Here is a 21,366-nt window from a genome sequence, read left to right on the forward strand (position 1 = left end):
GACCCTGTTCACAAACATGTTCATGGTTGGCTGTTTGTAGGGGCCAGCAAGCTCTCCTCCAGCCATCATCCAAGTTTAGTCAAGATTGCTACTACACCACTCCCAGAAACCTGACCTGAGCAGGACAGGTACCAATAATAAATAATAGCTTGGCCCCAGAGCCTGGCAGCAGCCCTGGAACCTGAGGGTGAGTAGATCCCTACCGCACCACTCCCAGAAACCCTACCTGAGCAGGCAGAAGGAAAGGTACCAATAATAAATAATAGCTAGGCCGCAGAGCCTAGCAGCAGCCCTGGAACCTGAAGGGGTAGATCCATATCCCACCACACACAAAGAAAATTCAAGCTCCAATGCACTCTTCCTGTCTATCAAAATGCCAACAGCAGCTGTCTCTCCCTCTCCACTGTCGGCAAAGACTACCCCGAGCTGGGAGCCCCCCTCCCTCATGGTCTTTGCTCTCTTGTAACAAATTTGGAGCTCCACACTTGGAAGGAAGACCTGCCTATCAAGCTACATTGGGCTTAGATTGGGGTTTCTAGGGCAACAGCAGGAGTTCAGACAGAGTTCAGACAATCCCTGCCTAAGTTGCCAAGGGAATTGATTGCAGGTGCCAGACTCTGGCTTGATGAACAGCAATGAACGAGGCTTGCAACGACCACCTGTTTGTTTAGAATGGGGCCTCACAAACAGCTTGTTTGCAAACAGCAGATTGGGCTGTTTGTGGCTTTTTTTTTGTTCATATTGCTGTTCGTGCCCATCTCTACTCCTGAGACCTTGGCAGTAAGATATTTTGAGGGCTCACAGAATGCTGCAGCAGTGGATGGAACTCTGCGGAAGCTATGTGCCTTTTGCTACACCTTTCAAAACAGAAACTGACCAGCATTTATTCACTAGATTACAAGTCACCAAGTTTGCCACGTGTGTGATTGCATTAGCTTTAATGTGAAGCTGACAGATAAAGGTGAGGACAATAATTCTGGTACCTGGGAAAGGTCTTGGAAAAACATGGATTTTGAGGAGGTGTTTAAAGGAAGAAAAACTGCTGCAGGCCTGAAAAGGTACAAAGAGCTGTTCTGTGAATATGTGTGAAGCTGCATTTTACTGAGTCAGAATACTGTTGAATCTAGCTCAGTATTGTCTGCTCTGACTGGCAGCAGCTCTCCAGAATCTGAAACACAGGTCCTCTGCATCACGTACTGTCTGGTCCTTTTAAATGGAGATGGCAGAGATTGTGTGCCAAAGAGGAAGGGGCAGAAACCATGAGGATGGCGAAATAACATTCACAGTGAGGCAGGCACTGCACAGCTGTTATGAGAAAGGGACACAAAGTACATTCGAAAGATGTCTACCCTGTTTTGTGAATACAATGTTTATATATGGGACTAATGCCATAAAAGAGAGTCTAGATCACAGATGCTCAACATACAACCTGCAGGTTGCATGTGCCCAAGTGAGTAATGTTGTACGGTCCAAATTGGGGTTGCCAACACGAGGCTAGCACAAGGCAGGAGACTTTTGGGGCGGGTAGCTGCCAAAGTCATGACATCACCAGCAACACAGTGATAACATTTCCAGTGGGACCTGAAAGTGACATCATCACATAGGGGCAAGGTTCTAATATTCACCCAAAATTCTATCTTACTAAATAAAAGGGTGAGTGTCTTCAAGACGACTCACCCATTTTTCCTGGTGCAGGCATAGTTCCAGCAAGCCTCTATGGCCTCAGAAGGGCCTGAAGGTTGGCTCCATCCTCTCCAGCCCAGATTGGGCTGGGCCAGCATGGGGCATGCCCAGCTTGCCTGTGCTCCACCTCCAAGCTTCAATCTGCCATGGGGAAGGGTGCATGGGGGCAGTGACTTGGCTGCACTTTCCTTCCCCAAGCCTTCCCCCCAAGCCTCCATCTTTGGCAGGGGGTGCGGGGGGGGCAGAACATCTTGTCCCCCCCCACCTCAATATGCAGTGGGGGGCTGTCACCTTGGGGGGCAGGTCTATTTCCCACAGGTTTGAAAGGCGGGTAGCCCTGGCCACCAGACCTTTGAAGGCCAGATCTACTCATCATGGCATTGTAAAGTGGGTAGACTTGGCCTCTAGACCTGCAGAGCCCAAGTCTACCTGACATAGACTTGCATAGCAATAGACTTGGCCTCTGTCCCCTCAGAGGCCAGGTCTACTTGCCATACCTTTGTAAGGCAGGTAAACCCGGCCATCTTCTCAGAGGCTAGGCCAATGGTGAGGGGGGGGGGAGATGGGGGAACGTACTTCCCAGGCTGCACTCTCTGATTCAGCAGCTGCATGATTCAGCCTGAATGAGGGCTCTGCAGCCACACGATTCAGCTTGAACGAGGGCCAAATCAGGCAGCTGCCAGGTGCAGAAGCTCTCCAGGGGGCTTTCTGTCCCCATTCAGCAATGCTCCCAGGCTCTGCAGTGGCCCAAATTGGGGCCAAATTGGGCAGCTGCAGGGTGCAGGAGCACTCCAGTGCACTTTTTGCCCCCCCCCAGCAGCGCTCCTGGGTTCCACAACAGCTGGAATTAGGCCCGGGATCAGCCGTTGGAGGAAAGGGCCCACCTGTCTGCCAAGCCCTTCACCACCCAGTTGGGGTGAGGAGGTGGCAGGAGGAACAGGCCTGCCTCCCAGCCCTTCCCCGCTGCAATTGGCTGGTGCTTCTGCCCTCCCCCCGCCCAGATCATGATGTGGCAGAGTGGGAATGCCAGGCGCGCCTGCTTAGCACTCACCCATATGAGGGCATAGCAGAGGAGGCAATGCCAGGCCCGGCTGCTGAGCCCTCCCCTCAACTGGTTTGGGGCATGGCGGAGGAAGTAATACTTTGCCCACCTGCCCTGCCATTTCTAATTCCCAATGTATTTTTTCCCCACAATGGGCTTTGTTGCTAGTGGTTTAATGATAGAGTTTGGGGGAAAATGCTAGACCATTGAGTAATTCAGTGATGTTACTTCCAGTCATGACAGGAAGTGATGTCATGGTGTTGCCAACAACATTGATCAGCCCCACCCCATTTTCCCAAAAATGTTTTCCCTGCTACCCAGCTGAACAGTTGCAGGGAGAGCTAGCGGGCGGTGACAGTTCCCCCATCAAACATGGGGCCAAGCTACACATGACGAATGACACTTGAACGGCAAGTGGATTGAGTGGAGGGCAAGTGAACAGGGAGAAATACACTTGCTGTTCAAGTGTCATTCGTCACGTGTAGCTTGGCCCATAGAGACTTGGCCTCCCTAGAGAGGCTGGGAGTCAGTGTTCTGAGCCCTCCTCTGAAATTTCCTGCCATACCCCAGCAACTCAGTGAGATGTTTCCCATTCCGTTGGGGGGGAGAGGTCATAAAAGTTCTCCCCCCTCCTCCAGAAGCATGGAAAACCTCGTGAAAACTGGAGGTTCACAATGCCAGTCCTCAGGTCTTTCTTCAGCTCAGCTGCCAATTGGCATTCTGAGGAGTTAGCCGGGCTAGTCTGTAGTTGCAAAATAGTCCAGCAGCACCTTTAAGACTAACCAACTTTACTGTAGCTTAAGCTTTTGAGAACCCACAGCTCTCTTCGTCAGATACTAAGTGGCATTCTGTCACTTCCCACCATACATTGCTCCCTATGTCCACTCTCTCGATCTAAAATATACCTGGCTAGCCAGTGGATTTAATAAAAATTTATTTCTTAAACAATAGATAGCTGTTGAATTCTGAGACATGAACTGCAGTCAATTCCACAGCTGGTAGACTGACGTGGTTAACATGATTTTTTAAAATTGATCCTGGCCTCAGGTATTATATTCTCAAGTGGTCACACCTGGAAGCAGCAGCGGAAGTTTGGGCTAGTTACCCTGCGGAAGCTGGGGCTGGGGAAGAAAGGCGTGGAGAACCAAATACAAGAGGAGGCCCAACAGCTTGTTGAGACTTTTGCTCGTGCAAAGGGTATGTTTTCCTGGGACTGCGCTGGCACGTGCTGGCACTCTGCAGAGATCTTTTGTGTGGATTTTCTCCTTAACTATTACTTCTTGTATTTGTAAAATATTTTAGGACTGTATTTTCCACATGCTTCAAACTATTACTTTTAAGGTATCTCAGGGCTGTTTCTTTTTGCTGCAATATAACTCTTCAGGAGGTTTTCCATGTTCAGATGCCCTGACTAGTCAGCATGTCCAATTCCCTCAAGTCACAAGGCAGCTTGATGGATTCTTATACTGATTGTTGCATGTCCAAATGACAAACCACATTTTACTCAGGTAGCATTGATGATTCTATCCTGAAGAAGGACTATGGGACAACACTTGCCCAAAACTCACACAAATATGTTGCACTTCTTCCTTGTGACAGAAAACCCCTTCCATGACATATTTTTGATACAGTAATGCTATGATCCTACAAAAACTTTTCCTGGGAGTAATCCTCATTAAATAAAATAGGCTGTACTTTCGTATAGATCTACTACAAAATTTGGTGTAGTGGTTAAGAGCATGGGACTCTAATCAGGAGAACCAGGTTTGATTCCCCTGCTCAAGGTCAGAGTGTGGGTCAGTCACAGCCTCTAGGAGCTCTCTCAGCCCCACCCACCTCAGAGGGTGTTTTGTTGTGGGGATAATAATGCATTGGTACATTATTGGTAAGCGACAGAACTCTCGTTTCACTCTGCATGCACTCAGAGACACATTACTACAACATGGTACACCTGATGCATGGCAGATATGCTGAAGGCCTATCTGACATTCTGCCCCCACCCCCACCCCAAGATTTATCTAGCCCTTGGCTTCTCCGGGTATTTTCTGTGAAACTGGTGTACCAATCTAGGAGCATTAACATCAGAGGCCTTAACCCATTCTATGTTACTCTTGTCAAAATGAGTCCATTGAATCAAGTAACACAGCTCTCCATGTTTCACTTTACAGTACAAGACAGTTTCCACTTTGTGGTGAGGTTGCCTGTTCACGATGAGAGGGGGCAGGATCCCAGATTCCGGGTGCCACACGTCGGGTAGTGGGACTTTCTTCAGGAGGCTGAAATGGAACACAGGGTAGACATGTTTTAAGTTCTTTGGCAATTTTAAGTTCCACAGCTACTTCATTGATCACTCGGAGGACCTCAAAAGGTCCCAAATATTACCACCCTAGTTTTTTTTACTCAGTTGCTCCCCCTGCAGATTCTTTGTAGAAACGTAGACCTTGTCCCCTGTTTTCAGTTCCCAGAGGGAGGAGTGCTTTCAATCAGCTTGCTTTTTGTAATCCTCTTTGGCTTTGTCCAGCGTTTGCTTAATCACTTCCCACTGGCTGGTTAGTTTAGTCCACTGTTCAGCCTTTGATGGGCCCGGGTTACTTATAAAGGGCATCACTTTGCCTTTGAATCCCATGGCAATTTTAAAAGGGGATGTTCCTGTGGAGTTATGGATGCTGTTATTGTAGCAATATTCTGCAAAAACCAAAAAATTGACCCAATCACTCTGCTGATAATTAATATAACATCTCAGAAATTGCTCCAACACTTGATTAACCCTTTCGGTTTGTCCATCGGACTCAGGGTGATAGACTGAACTTAATCTCTGTTCGATCCCCACCACTTGCACCACTTCTTTCCAGAACTTGGTCATGAACTGTGATCCGCAGCCAGATATTACCTTATCAGGGAAAGAATGTAAATGCACCACATGCTGCATGAACAATGCAGCCGTCTTTTTGGCTGTTGGTAACTTGGAACACAATATGAAGTGGGCCTGTTTTGAGAATAAGTTCACCACCACTAAAATCACAGTCTTCCCTTTAGAGGGGGGAAAGGTCCATAATAAATACTGTGGCCCACGGCCGGGCCGGAGTTTCAAGAGGCTGCAGCAAGCCAGGAGGCTTCACTCCCCTTTTCTTTCCCATTAAGCATACTTGGCAAGTGGAGACATATTGCGACACATCATGCCTCCTTTTAGGCCACCAAAACTGCCTCTGCACAAGGTGCAATGATTTTAGGTATTCAAAATGTCCGGCTAATTTGGCATCATGACAATTCTTTAAGACCTCCCCTCTCAGGCTGGCCAAATTATACAGTTTCTCTCATATGTTCCAGCCTCCATGTTCACCTTCCTCCAGCTCGTCCCTGGGCATTTCCTCCCCCTCCTTTTCGACTTCAGCTTTCACTTTTCCCTCTCACTCTGTGAGGTCAGGCTGTGCCACTTTGGCTTTCACCTGTTGCCTAGTAACAACAGCCTCTCCCAACTGAGCAGGCAAGAACATAGTATTTACCACCTTCTTCCTCTGACTGTCATGTTGGGGGACACACAAGAGGGCATCCACCAGGAAGTTTGATTTGCCAGGAAGGTGTTTGAGTACAAAATTGAATCTAGAGAAAAACTCCGCCCACCGTAGTTGCTTGGCACCTAATTTGCAAGGGGCGTGTAACACTTCCAAATTTTTATAATCAGTCCATAATTCAGATGGCATTTTAGCCCACTCCAGCCAATGCCTCCAGGTACACAGTGCTAATTTGACAGCAGACACTGCCTTGTCCCACACCGCCCAGTGATGTTCTGCCTCAGAAAAAAATTTAGGCACATAAATGGAGGGGTGCAATTTCCCTTTGTCATCCTCCTGTAGGATACACCTCCCCCCCATTGCAACGTCACTGACATCCACTTGTACTAAAAATTTATGATTTTCATCAGGTGGCGCAGGACCAGCTCCGATGTGAATGACCACTTTAAGTTCTCAAAAACTTCCTGGCACTCTCCGGTCCAGGTTAATTAAGCACTAGGCTTTGTCCCTTGGGGACCCTTCCCCGTTGTTTTCAGTAAGTCTGTTAATGATAGCAAAATCTGTGCAAAGTTCTTTATGAAGGGTCGGTAAAAATTAACAAACCCCAGGAATGATTGCAATTGCCATCAGGTTTTGGGGGCTTTCCATTCAACTACAGCTGGCATTAAACATCGATACAGCATTGATCCCCCTATAATCGGTTCACAGTCTCAACCCCCTCCCCCCATCCTTTTTCTTGCTGAAGTGTACTAGAGCAGCATGGGGGGAGCTTGCTGGTCTAATAAAACCTCTTTCTAAATTCTTATCAATAAACTTATGCAGCTCCGTGCTCTCACCAGGCTCATAGAGTAAAACTCCCCCTTTGGTAACATCTGCCCAGGGATTAACTCAATAGCAGTCAGTTGCCCAGTGAGGGGGGAGTTCATCTGCTTCCTTCTCATCAAACACCTTGCTTAAGTCTCTGTATTTTGGGGGGGGGGCGTTTGCTTCATTTCCTCCCTGGTCTGCAAGATGGTCTCAGGGGTGGCCGGAGCTGCTTTTCCCCATCTCGTATCCCACACATGGTTTTGACACTCTTCCCCCAAGAAGCAGAGTTCTCCTGCTTGCCAACATACATAGGGATCATGATCACACAGCCACCATATTCCCAGCTGGAAATTTAGTAGCGGTGTTGACTACAAATACCCAGGCTTCCCAGTGGTTCCCTATCCCCAAGGGAATAAGCTCAGGATCTCCATTCATTCTTGATCCATCCATTTGTTCAAACACAATGGGCTGGGATAGCCTTATCATATCTAGCCCCAACCCCCGTCACCAGTGCTGGGGCTATTAGGTCTCTAGTACATCCTGGGTCAATTAAGGCTCTCACTCGGATGTGGGTTCCTCTTCGAGGGCTCACTAAAGTCACTGGCAAATAAAATAGGGTCCCCTTCGGTATCACCTCCTGCAGTGCTGGATCCTCTGTGACCTGCTGGTGGGGCCCTTTCACAGCAGGTCATCCTTGTTTCCCACCTCCGAGATCTTTTCTCCTTCACTCTCAGAGGGATTTCTGCTAGACAGCTCAGACACCTCCTCTAATTCCAGGCCAGTAGCAGCTTCGTCCCTCTCGTGCACCAGTTTCTGGGCATGCTTGGAGGGTTCTGCTGAACCTCTCTTGGTCTTTCGTCCCCCCTCCGGCACTCCCACTCTCTGGCCCAGGCAGTAGGCTGCAACATGACCCGCTCCCCCACATTGCAGACAGAGGCCCTGTTTAGCCTGAGGGCCTTTCCAGCTGCCAGGAGGGGGCTTCGGGGATGTTTCCTCTCTCGGCTTCTGGTGTCTGAGGGGGGGTTATGCTGACTCACTTGATGCTGCATCTGCAGTAGTTTGACTACCTGATCTCAGTTCTCGATTTCACAAGTGAGTTGAATCCACTCCAGCAGGGTTCTTTGATCATCTTGCACCATAGCATTGGCGACCAATTCTGGGTTCAGCTCCGCACGGAAGAATTCGATCTTGACTCCCTCCATCCAGTCTTGCACCTTGGCCGCATTCTCCCTGAATTCTGTGGTGAACTCTCACACAGGCTGGTTGCCCTGCTTTAGACTTCTTAACTTGAGTCTTGCTCTCTCTTCCTCAAGGGGGTCCTCGTATTGTTCCCTCAACGCTCGAACAAAAGCCTCCACGCTTCTTAATTCCAGGGCTTGAGTGACATATAGGGTTACATACCACTTTGCTGTGGAGACCCCCAGCCAGGATCCCAAATAGCTTACTTTACTGGTTTCATCTGGGAAGGCATGACCCCACTCTGAAAAAAGCCACTTCTTGCACCAGGAAATATCCTAGTTCCTCAGGATTGCCACCAAACCGCACCTTCAGGTTGCGCCACCTGGGCAGTGGCAGGGCTAGGAACTCACCTCCATCTCGTAGTCCTAGCAATGGTCATCGCGGCATGTCAGTGGGTGTGAGAGGTGGTTCTGGAGGCTGTTGGGGTTGTGCAGCTTGGACTGTCACCTGCACCAAGCCTCGAGAAAGTCTCATCAGGGCGAGTAGGTCGCACATCATCACCTGTAGTTCCTCTTGAAGTGCAGCCACAGGGCTCACCTCATCTTTCTCCGGCATGGGTTCTTCATCCTCCTCTCTGGGGGATCCTCCGTCCAAGAACAAACTCCTCTTGCAGATACTCCTCCATCAACTTCTCCAATGTTTTCTTGTCTCATGGTCCTCTGCCTCTTGAGGGGTTCCTCCCGGCGGATTGTCTTCCAACTAGGGTATGGAGCTGGCCTTCCCCAGTGGTAATCCGGTAGAGCATTCCAGTAAGCCCAACTTGCTTCTAGCTGCAGTCCTGTGCAGGGTCTAGCATGGGTCCAGCGTAACTGACAACCATGGTGGGGTACCACTCCCTCATTCTGGTGTCGTTCCAAGTCCCAGTGGCGCCTCAGCACTGAGCCCACGTGGTTTTACGGGGTCTTTAGATAGTCCTTTGGGCTTCTCAAAGGTCCCATTATCCCCTCCTTCTGCCATGGTGCAGGTAGTGGAATTAGGGTCTCTTGTTCTGAAGGGAAAAAGGGATTTCAGCCAAAATGTCAGGTCTTGCCAGGTGCTTCCCCAAACACTTCAGTGCATCACTCCAATGTATGAGTTAAAGATGTTTTATTAAGGAAATATACCAGTATCAAGATGCTGTAACAATGGCATTGGCTGGAATGCCTAAAGGTAGCAAAGCCACATCTATTATAGGTTAGTGTCTCCACCACCACCACTCCCCACCCCCGTGGGAAGGAAATGCTATTAGGAGTTTTGGTGCACATCGCCTGGGAAGAAGGGGGGTGGGAGAGGAGCTCAGCTCAGTCTCTGTGTTGACTCCAAGATCAGGTTCTCAGGCTTCGGCAGGAACTCGTAACCAAAACACCTTGTCTGCTAGATAAGCAGTTAGCAACAAAGCAACAGAACTCTGGTTTCACTCTGCATGCATTCAGAGATACAATACTACAACACGGTACACCTGATGCATGGTAGATATGCTGAAGGCCTATCTGACATTGCCTAACATTATCTTTTCAAGCTAGTGTTGTCTCCTCATGATGTAACCAAAGTATGATAGACTCAGTTCAGTCATTTTAGCTTCTAGGTAGAATTCAGGATTGATTTGATCTAGAACCCACTTATTTGTCTTTTTGGCTATCGATGGTAACCATAGAACTCTCTCCTCCAACACCATATTTTGAATGATTCAACTTGCTTCTTGTCAGCTTACTTCATTGTCTGACTTTCATATCTTGATTTTCAAATTTTCTGCTACTATACCCTGTTTAATTTCTTCCACTGAATGTCCTAACTGTTGTTCATGACTGTACACTGCTCAGTGAGTGTTCTAGTTGTTCATTATATTGTATTTTCATTTGTACTGCATAATCCACCCTGGATCTCAATGAGAAAGGTGAACTATAAATAAATATAACAATAACAATAATAATGAGGAATAGCATCATATTAATTAGCTTGACCTTTGTCCCCAGCAACATATCCTTATCCTTTCTAGTCCCTTCATGGCTGCCCTTCCAAGTCTCACTGTCAGAATGTCTTCTGCCATACTGTACTACTCTGCAGGGCCTCTGGGTAATCTAGTTACTGATTGTAAAGTCTGCTGGGCTCTTAGGGCCAAGCTACAAGTGATGAATGACACTTGAACAGCAAGTGGATTGAGTGGAGGGCAAGTGAACAGGGAGAAATACACTTGCTGTTCAAGTGTCATTCGTCACGTGTAGCTTCACCCTTAGAAACACTTTGTTAGAAGCTGTTCTCAGCTTGGAATGTGCCAGCTTGCTGTCATCTCTCTCAGGCTGCGGTTTGTCCTTAGCCTGGGAAGCCAACCTTGAAGTCTCTCAGTCACCATCTCTGCTGTACTTTGCTTTTCATCCATTAAATTTAGCTAACTGTCTGCTAAAGGGGGTGGGTGGGGCTGGGCTGGGCTTAGAATGCTAGGTACATCTTGAGTTGGTAGAGAAATGCCATTCCTGGCAAGGATTGTAATAGGGAATGAACTAGTAGCTTATCAAATAAAATGTTTCAACACATGCAGTTCCTAGACTCATGCAGTGAAGTCTTTGAGAGTTACATGGCAGAAACACTCACTATCCTTCTGATATCTTGGTTGCAGTTAAACTCAATAATAAAATGCAGGAATCATGTACACAAATCTATAATGGTCAGTAGCATCATTTACATTAAAATAAAAACAGTTTTTTTGGACCTCCAGTTTCCCTTGTACCTTGCTTGAATTTTCTTTAATGCAATTGCAAATAATGCAACCTGAAAAAAATATTTTTGTATATATCAGACAGCAGATCAATAATTATAGTCTGTGATGACAAAACAATATAATGAGACCAATATAATGAGAACGTTTTTAAAAAATATTCTCTCTTGGAAAATAATCTAATGGTCAATACAAGGGGGTGGGGCAAAATGTGCGTGGCTGTTTATAATTGATGTGTTTTAATGTTTATATTGCTGCTAAATTTTATTCTATTTGTTGTATATTTAAAAATGTTGTGATCTGCTCCAAACCCGCTTGTGGGCAGAGCGGAATAGAAATAAATTTAAATAAATAAATAAATAAGGTATCTGACTCTCAAAAGCTTACACACTAACAATCTAGTTGGTCTGTAAGGTGCCACTGGACTCAAATCCTAATGTTAAACTACAAAAAAAAATCTCTATAATACAGTTGAGGAACTGCTTTCCCCACATAAATTTTAAGGATGGGATCTATTAGCTGATTGCCTTTCAAATAGGAAAAACTCAAGATCTCCTGAATACTTTCTGAAATTAAATTTAATTACCTCGAAGTTGTTCTTTAAATTTTTGCCAAAATATTAAAGAATTTACACTGTTCTATGAGATATCCACCTAGAGTCCATTTGTATTTCTTAGATCTCTTTCTAAAAAACACTACCTTTTTCGCAATTAAAACTAAGCTGTACTCTTACAGAAAGCGTAAAACTTCAGTAGCATAAAATATTTGGTTTAGTGATAAAAGAACCGCATGAAACAGAAGTGAAATTTTATCTTGTTGGAAAGAAGTACTAGCACACACTGGGACTTCAGAGAGGACATCAAGCTAGAAAGATGGATAGGTCATGATGAAGTTTGGGCATCTTCCCATTGTCTGTTCCACTGCTGTCCCATTTTTTCCCTCCAAGATTGCTATACTAAGGGAATTTCCTTTCTTCCAGATGACCCTGCTCTCTCTGCCCTCTTTCTTTGAGCAGAACCACAAGTGACAAAAGGCACAGATTGGACACTTGTCTGCCTCCCTCAAGTTTTGATGGGAAATGTAGGCATCCTGGTCTCGCAGCTTGGCTCTCCGACTGCTGTCCAATGGACTTTTCAACTGTCACTTGTCCAACATTCTGCCAAGCTGCCTACATTTCCCATCGAAACTTGAGGGAAGCAGACAAGTGTCCAACCCGTGCCTTTTGTCACTTGTGTTTCTGCTCTTTGTCTAACCACTTTGAAGGCAATCTATCTCCATCCTAGATAGATTTCTAGAATGTTAATGCTGCTCTTTCCTAACCCGTATGGAGTTTCTCTACAATAACAGATTTCAATTTCTTTTCTAAAGCAAAAAGCTTAGTGTGAACTTTATTCCTAAATGGCACGCCCATTTCATTTGCTGTGCAAATCTAACCCTTGATTACATATCTGACCCCAAGTAGTAGGAAGGGGGCAAATCAAGAGTAGCCCTCTTGCGTTCAACATTTCCCTATCTAAGAAATCTGACCCTTTGTATTAACAGGAGAGGTAAAACAATTGTCAGTGTTTGCATATGCCTTTGCTTGCAGGGCAGCCAATTGACCCTTCAATACACATCACAAATTCCGTCTCTAATGTAGTATGCGCTCTGGTTTTTGGACACCGGTATTCTGTTGAGGATGAGGAATTTCTCCAGCTGATGGAATCCGCTGATTATAGCATAAAATTTGGAGGTACCATCTTTCATCTTGTGAGTATTTTTTTTGCTTTCCTGTTATCTTGAGCAGAGTTCAGGGGGTGTCAATGCATGGTTGAGATGGTGCTGGGAGGAAGGGTTTATAAATAAAATTACCTTTGCTCAATCAGAACACTAGTCCCTCAACTCAGTATTGTCTACTCAGAGTGGCAGTAGCTCTCCAGGTTTACAAGCAGACAACTTTCTTTCGCATCACCTACTGGACATGCCAGGATTAAACCTACAAGCTTCTGCTTGCAAGCCGAACACATTATCACTCAACAGCAGGATTGGAGTGCAGTGGCACCTTAGAGAGTTTTTCAGAGTCAGAACACTTTTCTTCAGACACAAAGAAAGGAAGCTCTGAAGATGGGAGCTCTCACTCTTGAAAGCTTACTCTCATGCCTGAAGAAGGGAGCTGTGACTTTCCAAGCTTACGTTGGTATCTGAAAAAGAGAGCTCTGCCTCTCGAAAGCTTACCTTGATATCTGAAGGAGGGAGCTCTGCCTCTTGAAGCTTACCATGGTGTCTGAAGAAGGGAGCTCTACCTCTCGAAAGCTTACCTTGGTGTCTGAAGAAGGGAGCTCTGCCTCTCAAAGATTTACCTTGATATCTGAAGAAGGGAGCTCTGCCTCTTGAAGCTTACCATGGTGTCTGAAGAAGGGAGCTCTGCCTCTCAAAGGTTTACCTTGATATCTGAAGAAGGGAGCTCTGCCTCTTGAAGCTTACCATGGTGTCTGAAGAAGGGAGCTCTACCTCTCGAAAGCTTACCTTGGTGTCTGAAGAAGGGAGCTCTGCCTCTCAAAGGTTTACCTTGATATCTGAAGAAGGGAGCTCTGCCTCTTGAAGCTTACCATGAGGTCTGAAGAAGGGAGCTCTGCCTCTCAAAGGTTTACCTTGATATCTGAAGAAGGGAGCTCTGCCTCTCGAAGCTTAACTTGGTGTCTGAAGAAGGGAGCTCTGCCTCTCAAAAGCTTACCTTGATATCTGAAGAAGGGAGTTCTGCCTCTTGAAGCTTACCTTGGTGTCTGTAGAAGGGAGCTCTGCCTCTCAAAGGTTTACCTTGATATCTGAAGAAGGGAGCTCTGCCTCTCAAAAGCTTACCTTGATATCTGAAGAAGGGAGCTCTGCCTCTCAAAAGTTTACCTTGATATCTGAAGAAGGGAGTTCTGCCTCTTGAAGCTTACCTTGGTGTCTGAAGACGGGAGCTCTACCTCTCAAAAGCTTACCTTGATATCTGAAGAAGCGAGCTCTGCCTCTCAAAAGCTTACACTGAAAATCTTTTTGGTTTTTAAGGTGCTAGTAGACCCAAAGCCTGCTGTTCTACTGCAGACCAACACAGCCACCCACCTAACATTATCATTGAGACACAGATTTGTTAAGTTTCTGGGACAAGCCAAACCTATACAAAAAGAAACAGGATTTCACTCGAATGCAAAGAGAACCAGGTTCCTAGCACTTCATAACAAAAAGGTGGTAGAGTGGCTTTTTAAAAAAACTCCTGGAAAAAAGCTGACAGGAACGGAGGAGTCTCTGATTCAGGACAATGTATCCTTAAGAGATGATGTAAGAAATGTTCCGGATAATAGAATCGTAGAATCATAGAGTTGGAAGGGGCCATACAGACCATCTAGTCCAACCCCCTGCTCAGTGCAGGATCAGCCTAAAGCATCTCTGACAAGTATTCATCCAGCCTCTTCTTGAAAATATTGGTGGGAGGGAGGGGGTTGACTTTGAGAATGAGAAAAGGTGATGCCCTGAAATTCAAAGAGAAGCCAAGTAGAGCTCTGCCTCTGGCAGTTGTCACATCCCTTGTTGCCCAGTCACAGCAAGGAAGTGTGGATGCACACGGATGTCACATGTCATGGGCCAGTCTAAGCTCAATGAAAGTGTGGACTCCTCAGGAGGAGAGGAGCCTCGTGTAGCCAGCCCAGACTCAACAAAAGCTAGTGATCAGAAGGAACCGCTACCAGCTAATCAGAGTCCACAGCCAGTAGCCGAGGCAGAGCCACTGGCACCATCCAGCCCCAACATCACAGAGGAAGCTCAGCCAGGGGCTTCCAGCACTACAGGTGAAGCTTCCACCACCACCCCAGGTTCACCCACACCCAAAGAGTGCTGCACACGAAGGCAGAGAGTGGAGCTGCAGGGCTGATGTCAGCTGTTTGGGGATAGCGATGATGAGTAGCATCAGGATAGAGCCCAAGCAGCTGGCTGCAAACCACACCTGGCTATAAAAGTCAGTCTAGAGGAACTGCTAGGTGTGGAAGCAGTGTGTTGGATCTCTGCCAGTATTGTGATTGCTCTCTTGAACCTTGCCTTGCTCCTGTAGCTTTTGGACCATGCCCTGTCTCTGCCTGCATCTAGACCTGACCTTACCAGTGACTGACCTACAGACCTCCTGACTTGGCTTTTGGACTTTGGATTCACCCCTGGCTTTGAACTTGTGCTCTGACTTTGGACCAGACTTTGACTACTCTGCTTGGGCTGGCCCAGCCCATGACATCACATGTTCTGAGAAAATCTTATCACAGCAACTATATGTTCATTAAAGATCCTCAGGGAGAGGGAAGACCTGATTCAAAGTCCCTGAATTGGAAGCGCCTCTCTTATTATAAAGAACTTGGAGAATTTCCAATGAGGGAGTACAATTGGAACATGAAAGGATACCCTGTCAGAATATTCTGTCATTTCACTGAATACATGATTATCCCCTTTTGCAAGCCTTGCACTATGGTCTTTCTCTTCAAAACTTATGCTCAGACAAGGTAGTGGTGTAAATCACTACTTGGAAAAACAAACAGTCTGCTGGCACTTCAAAGAATAATAAAATGATATTGCAGCAGAAGTATTCATGGCCTAGAACAGGCTGCCCAACCTTCTGATCCTATGGGCATCTTGGAATTCTGATACACGGTGCTGGGCACAATCACAAAATGGCTGCTACAAGAGGAAAAACCAACCATAAAATGGCTGCCATGGGAGGTGGAGCCAAACACAAAATGTCAGGGAGTGAGGTTATACACAATTCTAACAGTAAACCTTCAACACGTCAGACAGAAGCTCTGTTTAATAGGATGCTTTGTAATATGAAGGGTCAAGGGTCCATAAAATACAGGAGTGTCAGGGTGAAATGGAATTAAGCAAAATTAAATAAACCAGCTTGCACATCAAGACAATCAGATGTTGCAGCACTCACATTTCTTTTAAGACTCTCAACAGCTTTTCATGATCCACCGAGTCAAAGCTTAGCTGTAATCTCTAAAACACAGGCTGATTTTCTTCTGAAATTTCCTGGTATGTTCCATTAGCCATTGTAAATTTGCAATATGATCTCTGGTGCCTTTTCCTCTTCTGAATCCAGCTTAAACAAACACTAGGCAAAGCTGTGAGTTGAGAGGATCTTCTACCTGCCATGGTCAGCCAGATGGCTTTGCTTCCCCCTGCTGGCCATGCAAGGGTTGTGCAGCCTTGGCTATCTATAAGGAAATTGAGGACGATTTTGGAGGGCCTAGTCTGGTCAGACAGAAAGTGTGTCTCAAGGTGTTCCCCCTTTCCCCAATGGCAACGTTTGCCAGCAGCTGTGAGTGGCATCTTCAGAGGTGTAGCACAAAAAGACAGAGATCTCTCAGTGTCACAGTGTGGAAAAGAAGTTGGCAGGTAATTTATATCTACTCAGGAAGGCAGGGTTGGGCTGAGTCATCCTGTAAGAGTTTCTCAGGGCGTGGAATGCTAATGCAGGGAGGCTTCACTGTATCCTGAGGAGGTTCTTTTGCAGATGGATTGGTGTTTGATGTGCTAATCTTCTCTGCAGGGCTATTGTCGGGTATAGAGTGTTTTGTTAGCCTGGTGTTTTTCAGGACTGGAAACCATGCTGTATTCATTCTTAAAGTCTCTTCTTTCCTGTTGAAATTGTGCTTATGCTTATGAATTTCAATGGCTTCCCTGTGCAATCTGACAAAGTAGTTGGAAGTGTTGTCCAGTATTTTAGTGTCCTGGAATAGGATACTGTGTCTTGTTTGAGTTAGGCTATGTTCAGCCACTGCTGATTTTTCTGGATGGCCAAGTCTGCAGTGTCTTTCATGTTCTTTTATTCTTGTCTGGGTGCTACACTTTGTCGTCCCGATGTAAACTTGTCCGCAGCTGCAGGGTATGCGGTATACTCCTGCAGAGGTGAGGGGGTCTCTACTGTCTTTTGCTGATCGTAGCATCTGTTGTATTTTTCTGGTGGGTCTGAATACTGTTTGAAGGTTGTCCTTTTTCATAAGAGGCTTTTCATAAGTTAAAGAGGTCCTCCAAGTGAGAAGTAAGCATCGTATTCCTGTTACCCCCTCACTAAAAACTGGCTGCCTTATGTACCTGTTTTTGGTAACTCAGTACTAAAAAAACTAGGACACCACCCACAGATCTAGATTTGGCCCCCTGAACAATAGTTAATGCACTGAGAATGTATATGCTCACCTTCGAGTTTAATCCAGACCATGATGTTCAGCCAGTGTACTGAAGTGCAGGTTTTGCATTTGTTTTCCCTGCAGCTGTATGAAGTGCTCCCAGGGATCATGAAACATATCTCATGGCCATACAAGAAGGCATTTGATGCTGTAGATGTTGTGCTTTCACTTGCAAGGAAAGAGATAGAAATGCACAGAAGGCAACTGGCAGAGCATGATCCAAGAGATTACATCGATTACTATCTGCTTCAGATGGAGAAAGTAAGTATCCACTTTGTGAATGCCGCTCTTCTGAGCCATTTTTACATTCCCTCTCAGGATGGAAGACCAGCATCTCCAGAACCACCTCCAGGATTTTGAGGGTGTGTGTTATGAGCCATCAAGTCTCTTCCAACTCATGGCAACCCTATGAATGAATGCCCTCTGAAAGGTCCTATCATTGACAGCCTTCTGAGGTCATGCAAACTGAAGGCTGTGGCTTCCTTTACTGAGCTATTTCACATTGGGTCTTCCTCTCTTCCTACAGCCTACAAATTTTCCTATTGACTTTTCCAGAGTCTTGTCTTTTGATGAGACCGAAGTATGATAGCCTCAGTTTTGTCATTTTAGATTCTAGGGAGAATTCAGACTTGATCTGATACAGAGTCCATTTAATTGTCTTTTTGGCCATCCATGGTATCCGTAACCCTCTCCTTCATCACCAAATTTCAAATGAATCCGTCTTCTTCACTGTCCAACATTCACATAAATACATAGTAATGGGGAATACTATACTGGGTGGGATGTAAAAGGAGAACTGTGGCAGTTTGAGAATTTTTAAAGAAAAATAAGGATAAGAGAGAGGGGGGAATCTTACCATATAGGGGAAATGTAATTATAATCTAAGCTAATATAAGGCTTAGGGGAATTTTTTTTCAGAGTATATGAATAAGAGTATAGTTAAATAAATATATTAATGGGGTATACTATATATACTACAAATGATATATTATGTTAGTGGATCAGATTGTATATTATATAATGACTATGTAATATGGTGTTGTGTGCTGTGCCACATTGGTGGCATGGCACACAGTAGGGGTTTTATAATACATATTATATTGATAGTAGTATATTTGATAGAATATATGTCTAAAAGAAATAGAATATGTTCAAACTAAGATTTTTGTTATATATTATACTATATTACATTGTTCTGCTATATTGAGGGGTATAAGATGTATACTATATTGATAGTATAATTGATAGGTGTATACTATATTGATAGTACATTTGATATATATGATAGAATATCTGGAAAAAAATTAGAATGTGCTTAGAGTAAGGGATTTCATTAAGTAATAAGAGGGGTTAAGGGTTGGAAAGCTGTTGGAAGTCGATAGGGAGGGGGGAGGAAAAGGGTGGGGGATAGGGTTAATTAGATATTAAGTGAATGTATGTATTAAATCTGAAAGATATACTCACCAATAAAATTTTTATAAAAAAAATAAAAGGGAATACTATACTGGGGATTATCTTTATCTTGGTGTCCAGTGACACATATGTCTGAGATGCACGGTCATAATGGCTAGTCAGCTTCCTGTGCACCCCCTCCCAGGACTGAGCTGTAAATGGGGGGGCATTGGAGAGTATGGAGTTCATATGCTTTTCATATCGTACAGCATGTAATATTGCAGACACAACGACCACCACCATCCTGCAAATCATACTGGAAAACAGAGAATTATTGACATGCTCTGGTTCCATGCTCCCAATCACAATGTGAGTTCAAAACTCCACTCCATGAATATTCAAGAATTCAAAAGGTAGAAACAAATATCCTCTTTTTCTTCCTTGAAGAATTCTAACTATGGCTACAACCACAGAGACACCATAGTTAAGAGGAATTCACAATTAATATTGAAAAAGCATACTTCGTGCCTATAGGCACACAATTCAATTCTCTTTTCAAAAGAGAACACAGTAGATCTTGGTTGTTGTGGATTTTCCGGGCTGTATCGCCATGGTCTTGGCATTGTAGTCCCTGACGTTTCACCAGCAGCTGTGACTGGCATCTTCAGAGGTGTAGCACCGAACGACAGAGATCTCTCAGTGTCAAACACTGAGATCTCTGTTTGACACTGAGAAATCTCTGTCTTTCAGTGCTACACCTCTGAAGATGCCAGTCACAGCTGCTGGCAAAACATCAGGAACTACAATGCCAAGACCATGGTGATACAGCCCGGAAAATCCACAACAAACCATCGTTCTCTGGCCATGAAAGCCTTCGACAATATACAGCAGATCTTCTCTTCTTTTTCCTCATGGATTTTTTAACTTCCCCATTAGCCTGTCCGGCTCTGATGCTTCTCCTGCACTTTTCATTGTAGGATGAAAAGAAAGTTGATTTATGAGGTTTTGGACTGGTATATTGGGAATAAAAATCATTGTCGAGGACTTTTCATTTTTTCCCCTGTTGTCCAAAACAGAGCAAGAATGACCCCACCTCAACATATACTGAGGAGAACCTGGTTCAGTGTATTTCTGACATCATTATTGCCGGAACGGACACTACCAGCGGCACATTGCAGTGGACAATGCTTCTCATGTTGGTTCATCAAGATGTCCAAGGTGAACAAAAGAATCATAGAATCCTAGAGTTGGAAGGGGCCTGACAGCTAGTCTAACCCCCTGCCCAATGCAGGAACAGCCTAAAGAGTCCTCCACAAGTATTTGTCCAGCCACTCCTTAAAGACAGCCACTGAGGAACCTGCCACATCCCTAGGCAGCCGATTCCATTGTGCAGTGTGAGCAAGATTCACTATTATCACAATCATGATAATAGTGAATCAGATCATAATAAGGGGCTGATTAATAAATCAATGCAAGAAAAGGGGGGTCTGTGAAGAATCAGGGGGAAGATAAATGATTTGGAAATTTCCCCAGACACATCCAGATTTCCCCATCCAGATACCCATAAGAACTTCGCAAATTGAACAGACAAATATCCACCTCCCACTCCCTCTCACTTTATTAGACTCTCCACTGTTGTCAAAATTCTTAGAGTATTTTTATCCTCAACACTCTGTATTTTGGGGAGATGATTCTTTTCATTGCGGTTAATTTAAAAAGCCATATTTCCCGCAACTTGGGGAGTCCCTGAGCATGTAGGAACCTTGAATTGCTGTTGGTGGTCTGCTTTTCTTCTTTCGTGATTGGCGCAGATGCCTAACTGAATATATAATCCTCAGGTCACTGCCGGCGCCAGGGTCTCTGGTGCCTGCGGCAACTCCCCTCCCACGTGCGCGCACTACGCGTGTGCCATGGACTACGCAATGACGTCATCGTGTGATGACGTCATCGCACAGCGCAAACCAGGGCATTCGCCAGCAGATGGCTGGGGTGGCATGTGCTCCTTGATGTTCCTTGTGCTCTTGGGCGTGGTTTGGAACTTTGCTTTTCATTTCCAACTGTGTCGCTCCTCATTGATCTGGAAGGACTCAGGACTGCTAGTCTTTGCACAATACCTTGTATAAGAATTCACGAAAAGACCTATGGAGTTATAGCCCTACTGTTCAATGTATATGAATGTATCTTCCCTTACAAATCTGTGATGATTATGGAATGAATGTATGGGTATGAATTCACAATGTGTATGAATTTTCACTATTTATAGCACTTGCACTTTGAATATACCTTTTGTAAATTTACTGTTGAGTATTGCATTTTACTTCCCGTGGACTTGGTCCTTTGTTGTACCTGTGATTGGAGGGGAGTAGCCATCTGTTTTTCCTTGGCCAGCCACACCAGCTCTGCGGCGCACACTTCCGCCCCCAACACCCCCTCCGGCGCCTCTCCAGGGCCCTCATGCCTGAGGCCAGCGCCTACCTGGCCTCTATGGGCGCGCCGGCCCTGCCTCAGGTCATGTGTCTGGATCCATCATGAGAGCCAGTTTGATGTAGTGGATGAGAGGACAGGACTCTAATCTGGAGAACCAGGTTTGATTCCCCATTCCTCTGCTCGAAGCCATCTGGGTGACCTTGGCTTAGTCACAGCTCTCTCAGAGCTCTCTCAGCCCCACCCACTTCACAGAGAGTTGGCTGTTGTGAGGCTAATAATAACATACTTTGTAAACTGCTCCAAGTGGGTGTTGTCATCCTGATGGGCAGTATATAAATCAGTTATTATTATTATTATTCAAATTACATGCAACTCAATCAGTAATAA

General features: G+C 45.4%; 1 protein-coding gene across 1 annotated transcript in view; it reads left to right on the forward strand.

Annotated features, from left to right (window-relative positions):
- LOC129331997 (cytochrome P450 2J2-like) overlaps window positions 1-20,491 on the forward strand; it is a 43,797-nt gene extending 23,306 nt beyond the window's left edge. The window contains exons 3-7 of the mRNA XM_054982736.1: window positions 3,773-3,922; window positions 12,564-12,724; window positions 17,245-17,421; window positions 19,629-19,770; window positions 20,391-20,491. Coding sequence (XP_054838711.1) covers window positions 3,773-3,922; window positions 12,564-12,724; window positions 17,245-17,421; window positions 19,629-19,770; window positions 20,391-20,491 — 731 coding nt within the window. The remainder of the gene's footprint in view (window positions 1-3,772; window positions 3,923-12,563; window positions 12,725-17,244; window positions 17,422-19,628; window positions 19,771-20,390) is intronic.
- The last annotated feature ends 875 nt before the right edge of the window (window positions 20,492-21,366 follow it).

The sequence above is a fragment of the Eublepharis macularius genome, chromosome 6, assembly GCF_028583425.1.
Source record: "Eublepharis macularius isolate TG4126 chromosome 6, MPM_Emac_v1.0, whole genome shotgun sequence".
Classification (NCBI taxonomy): domain Eukaryota; kingdom Metazoa; phylum Chordata; class Lepidosauria; order Squamata; family Eublepharidae; genus Eublepharis; species Eublepharis macularius.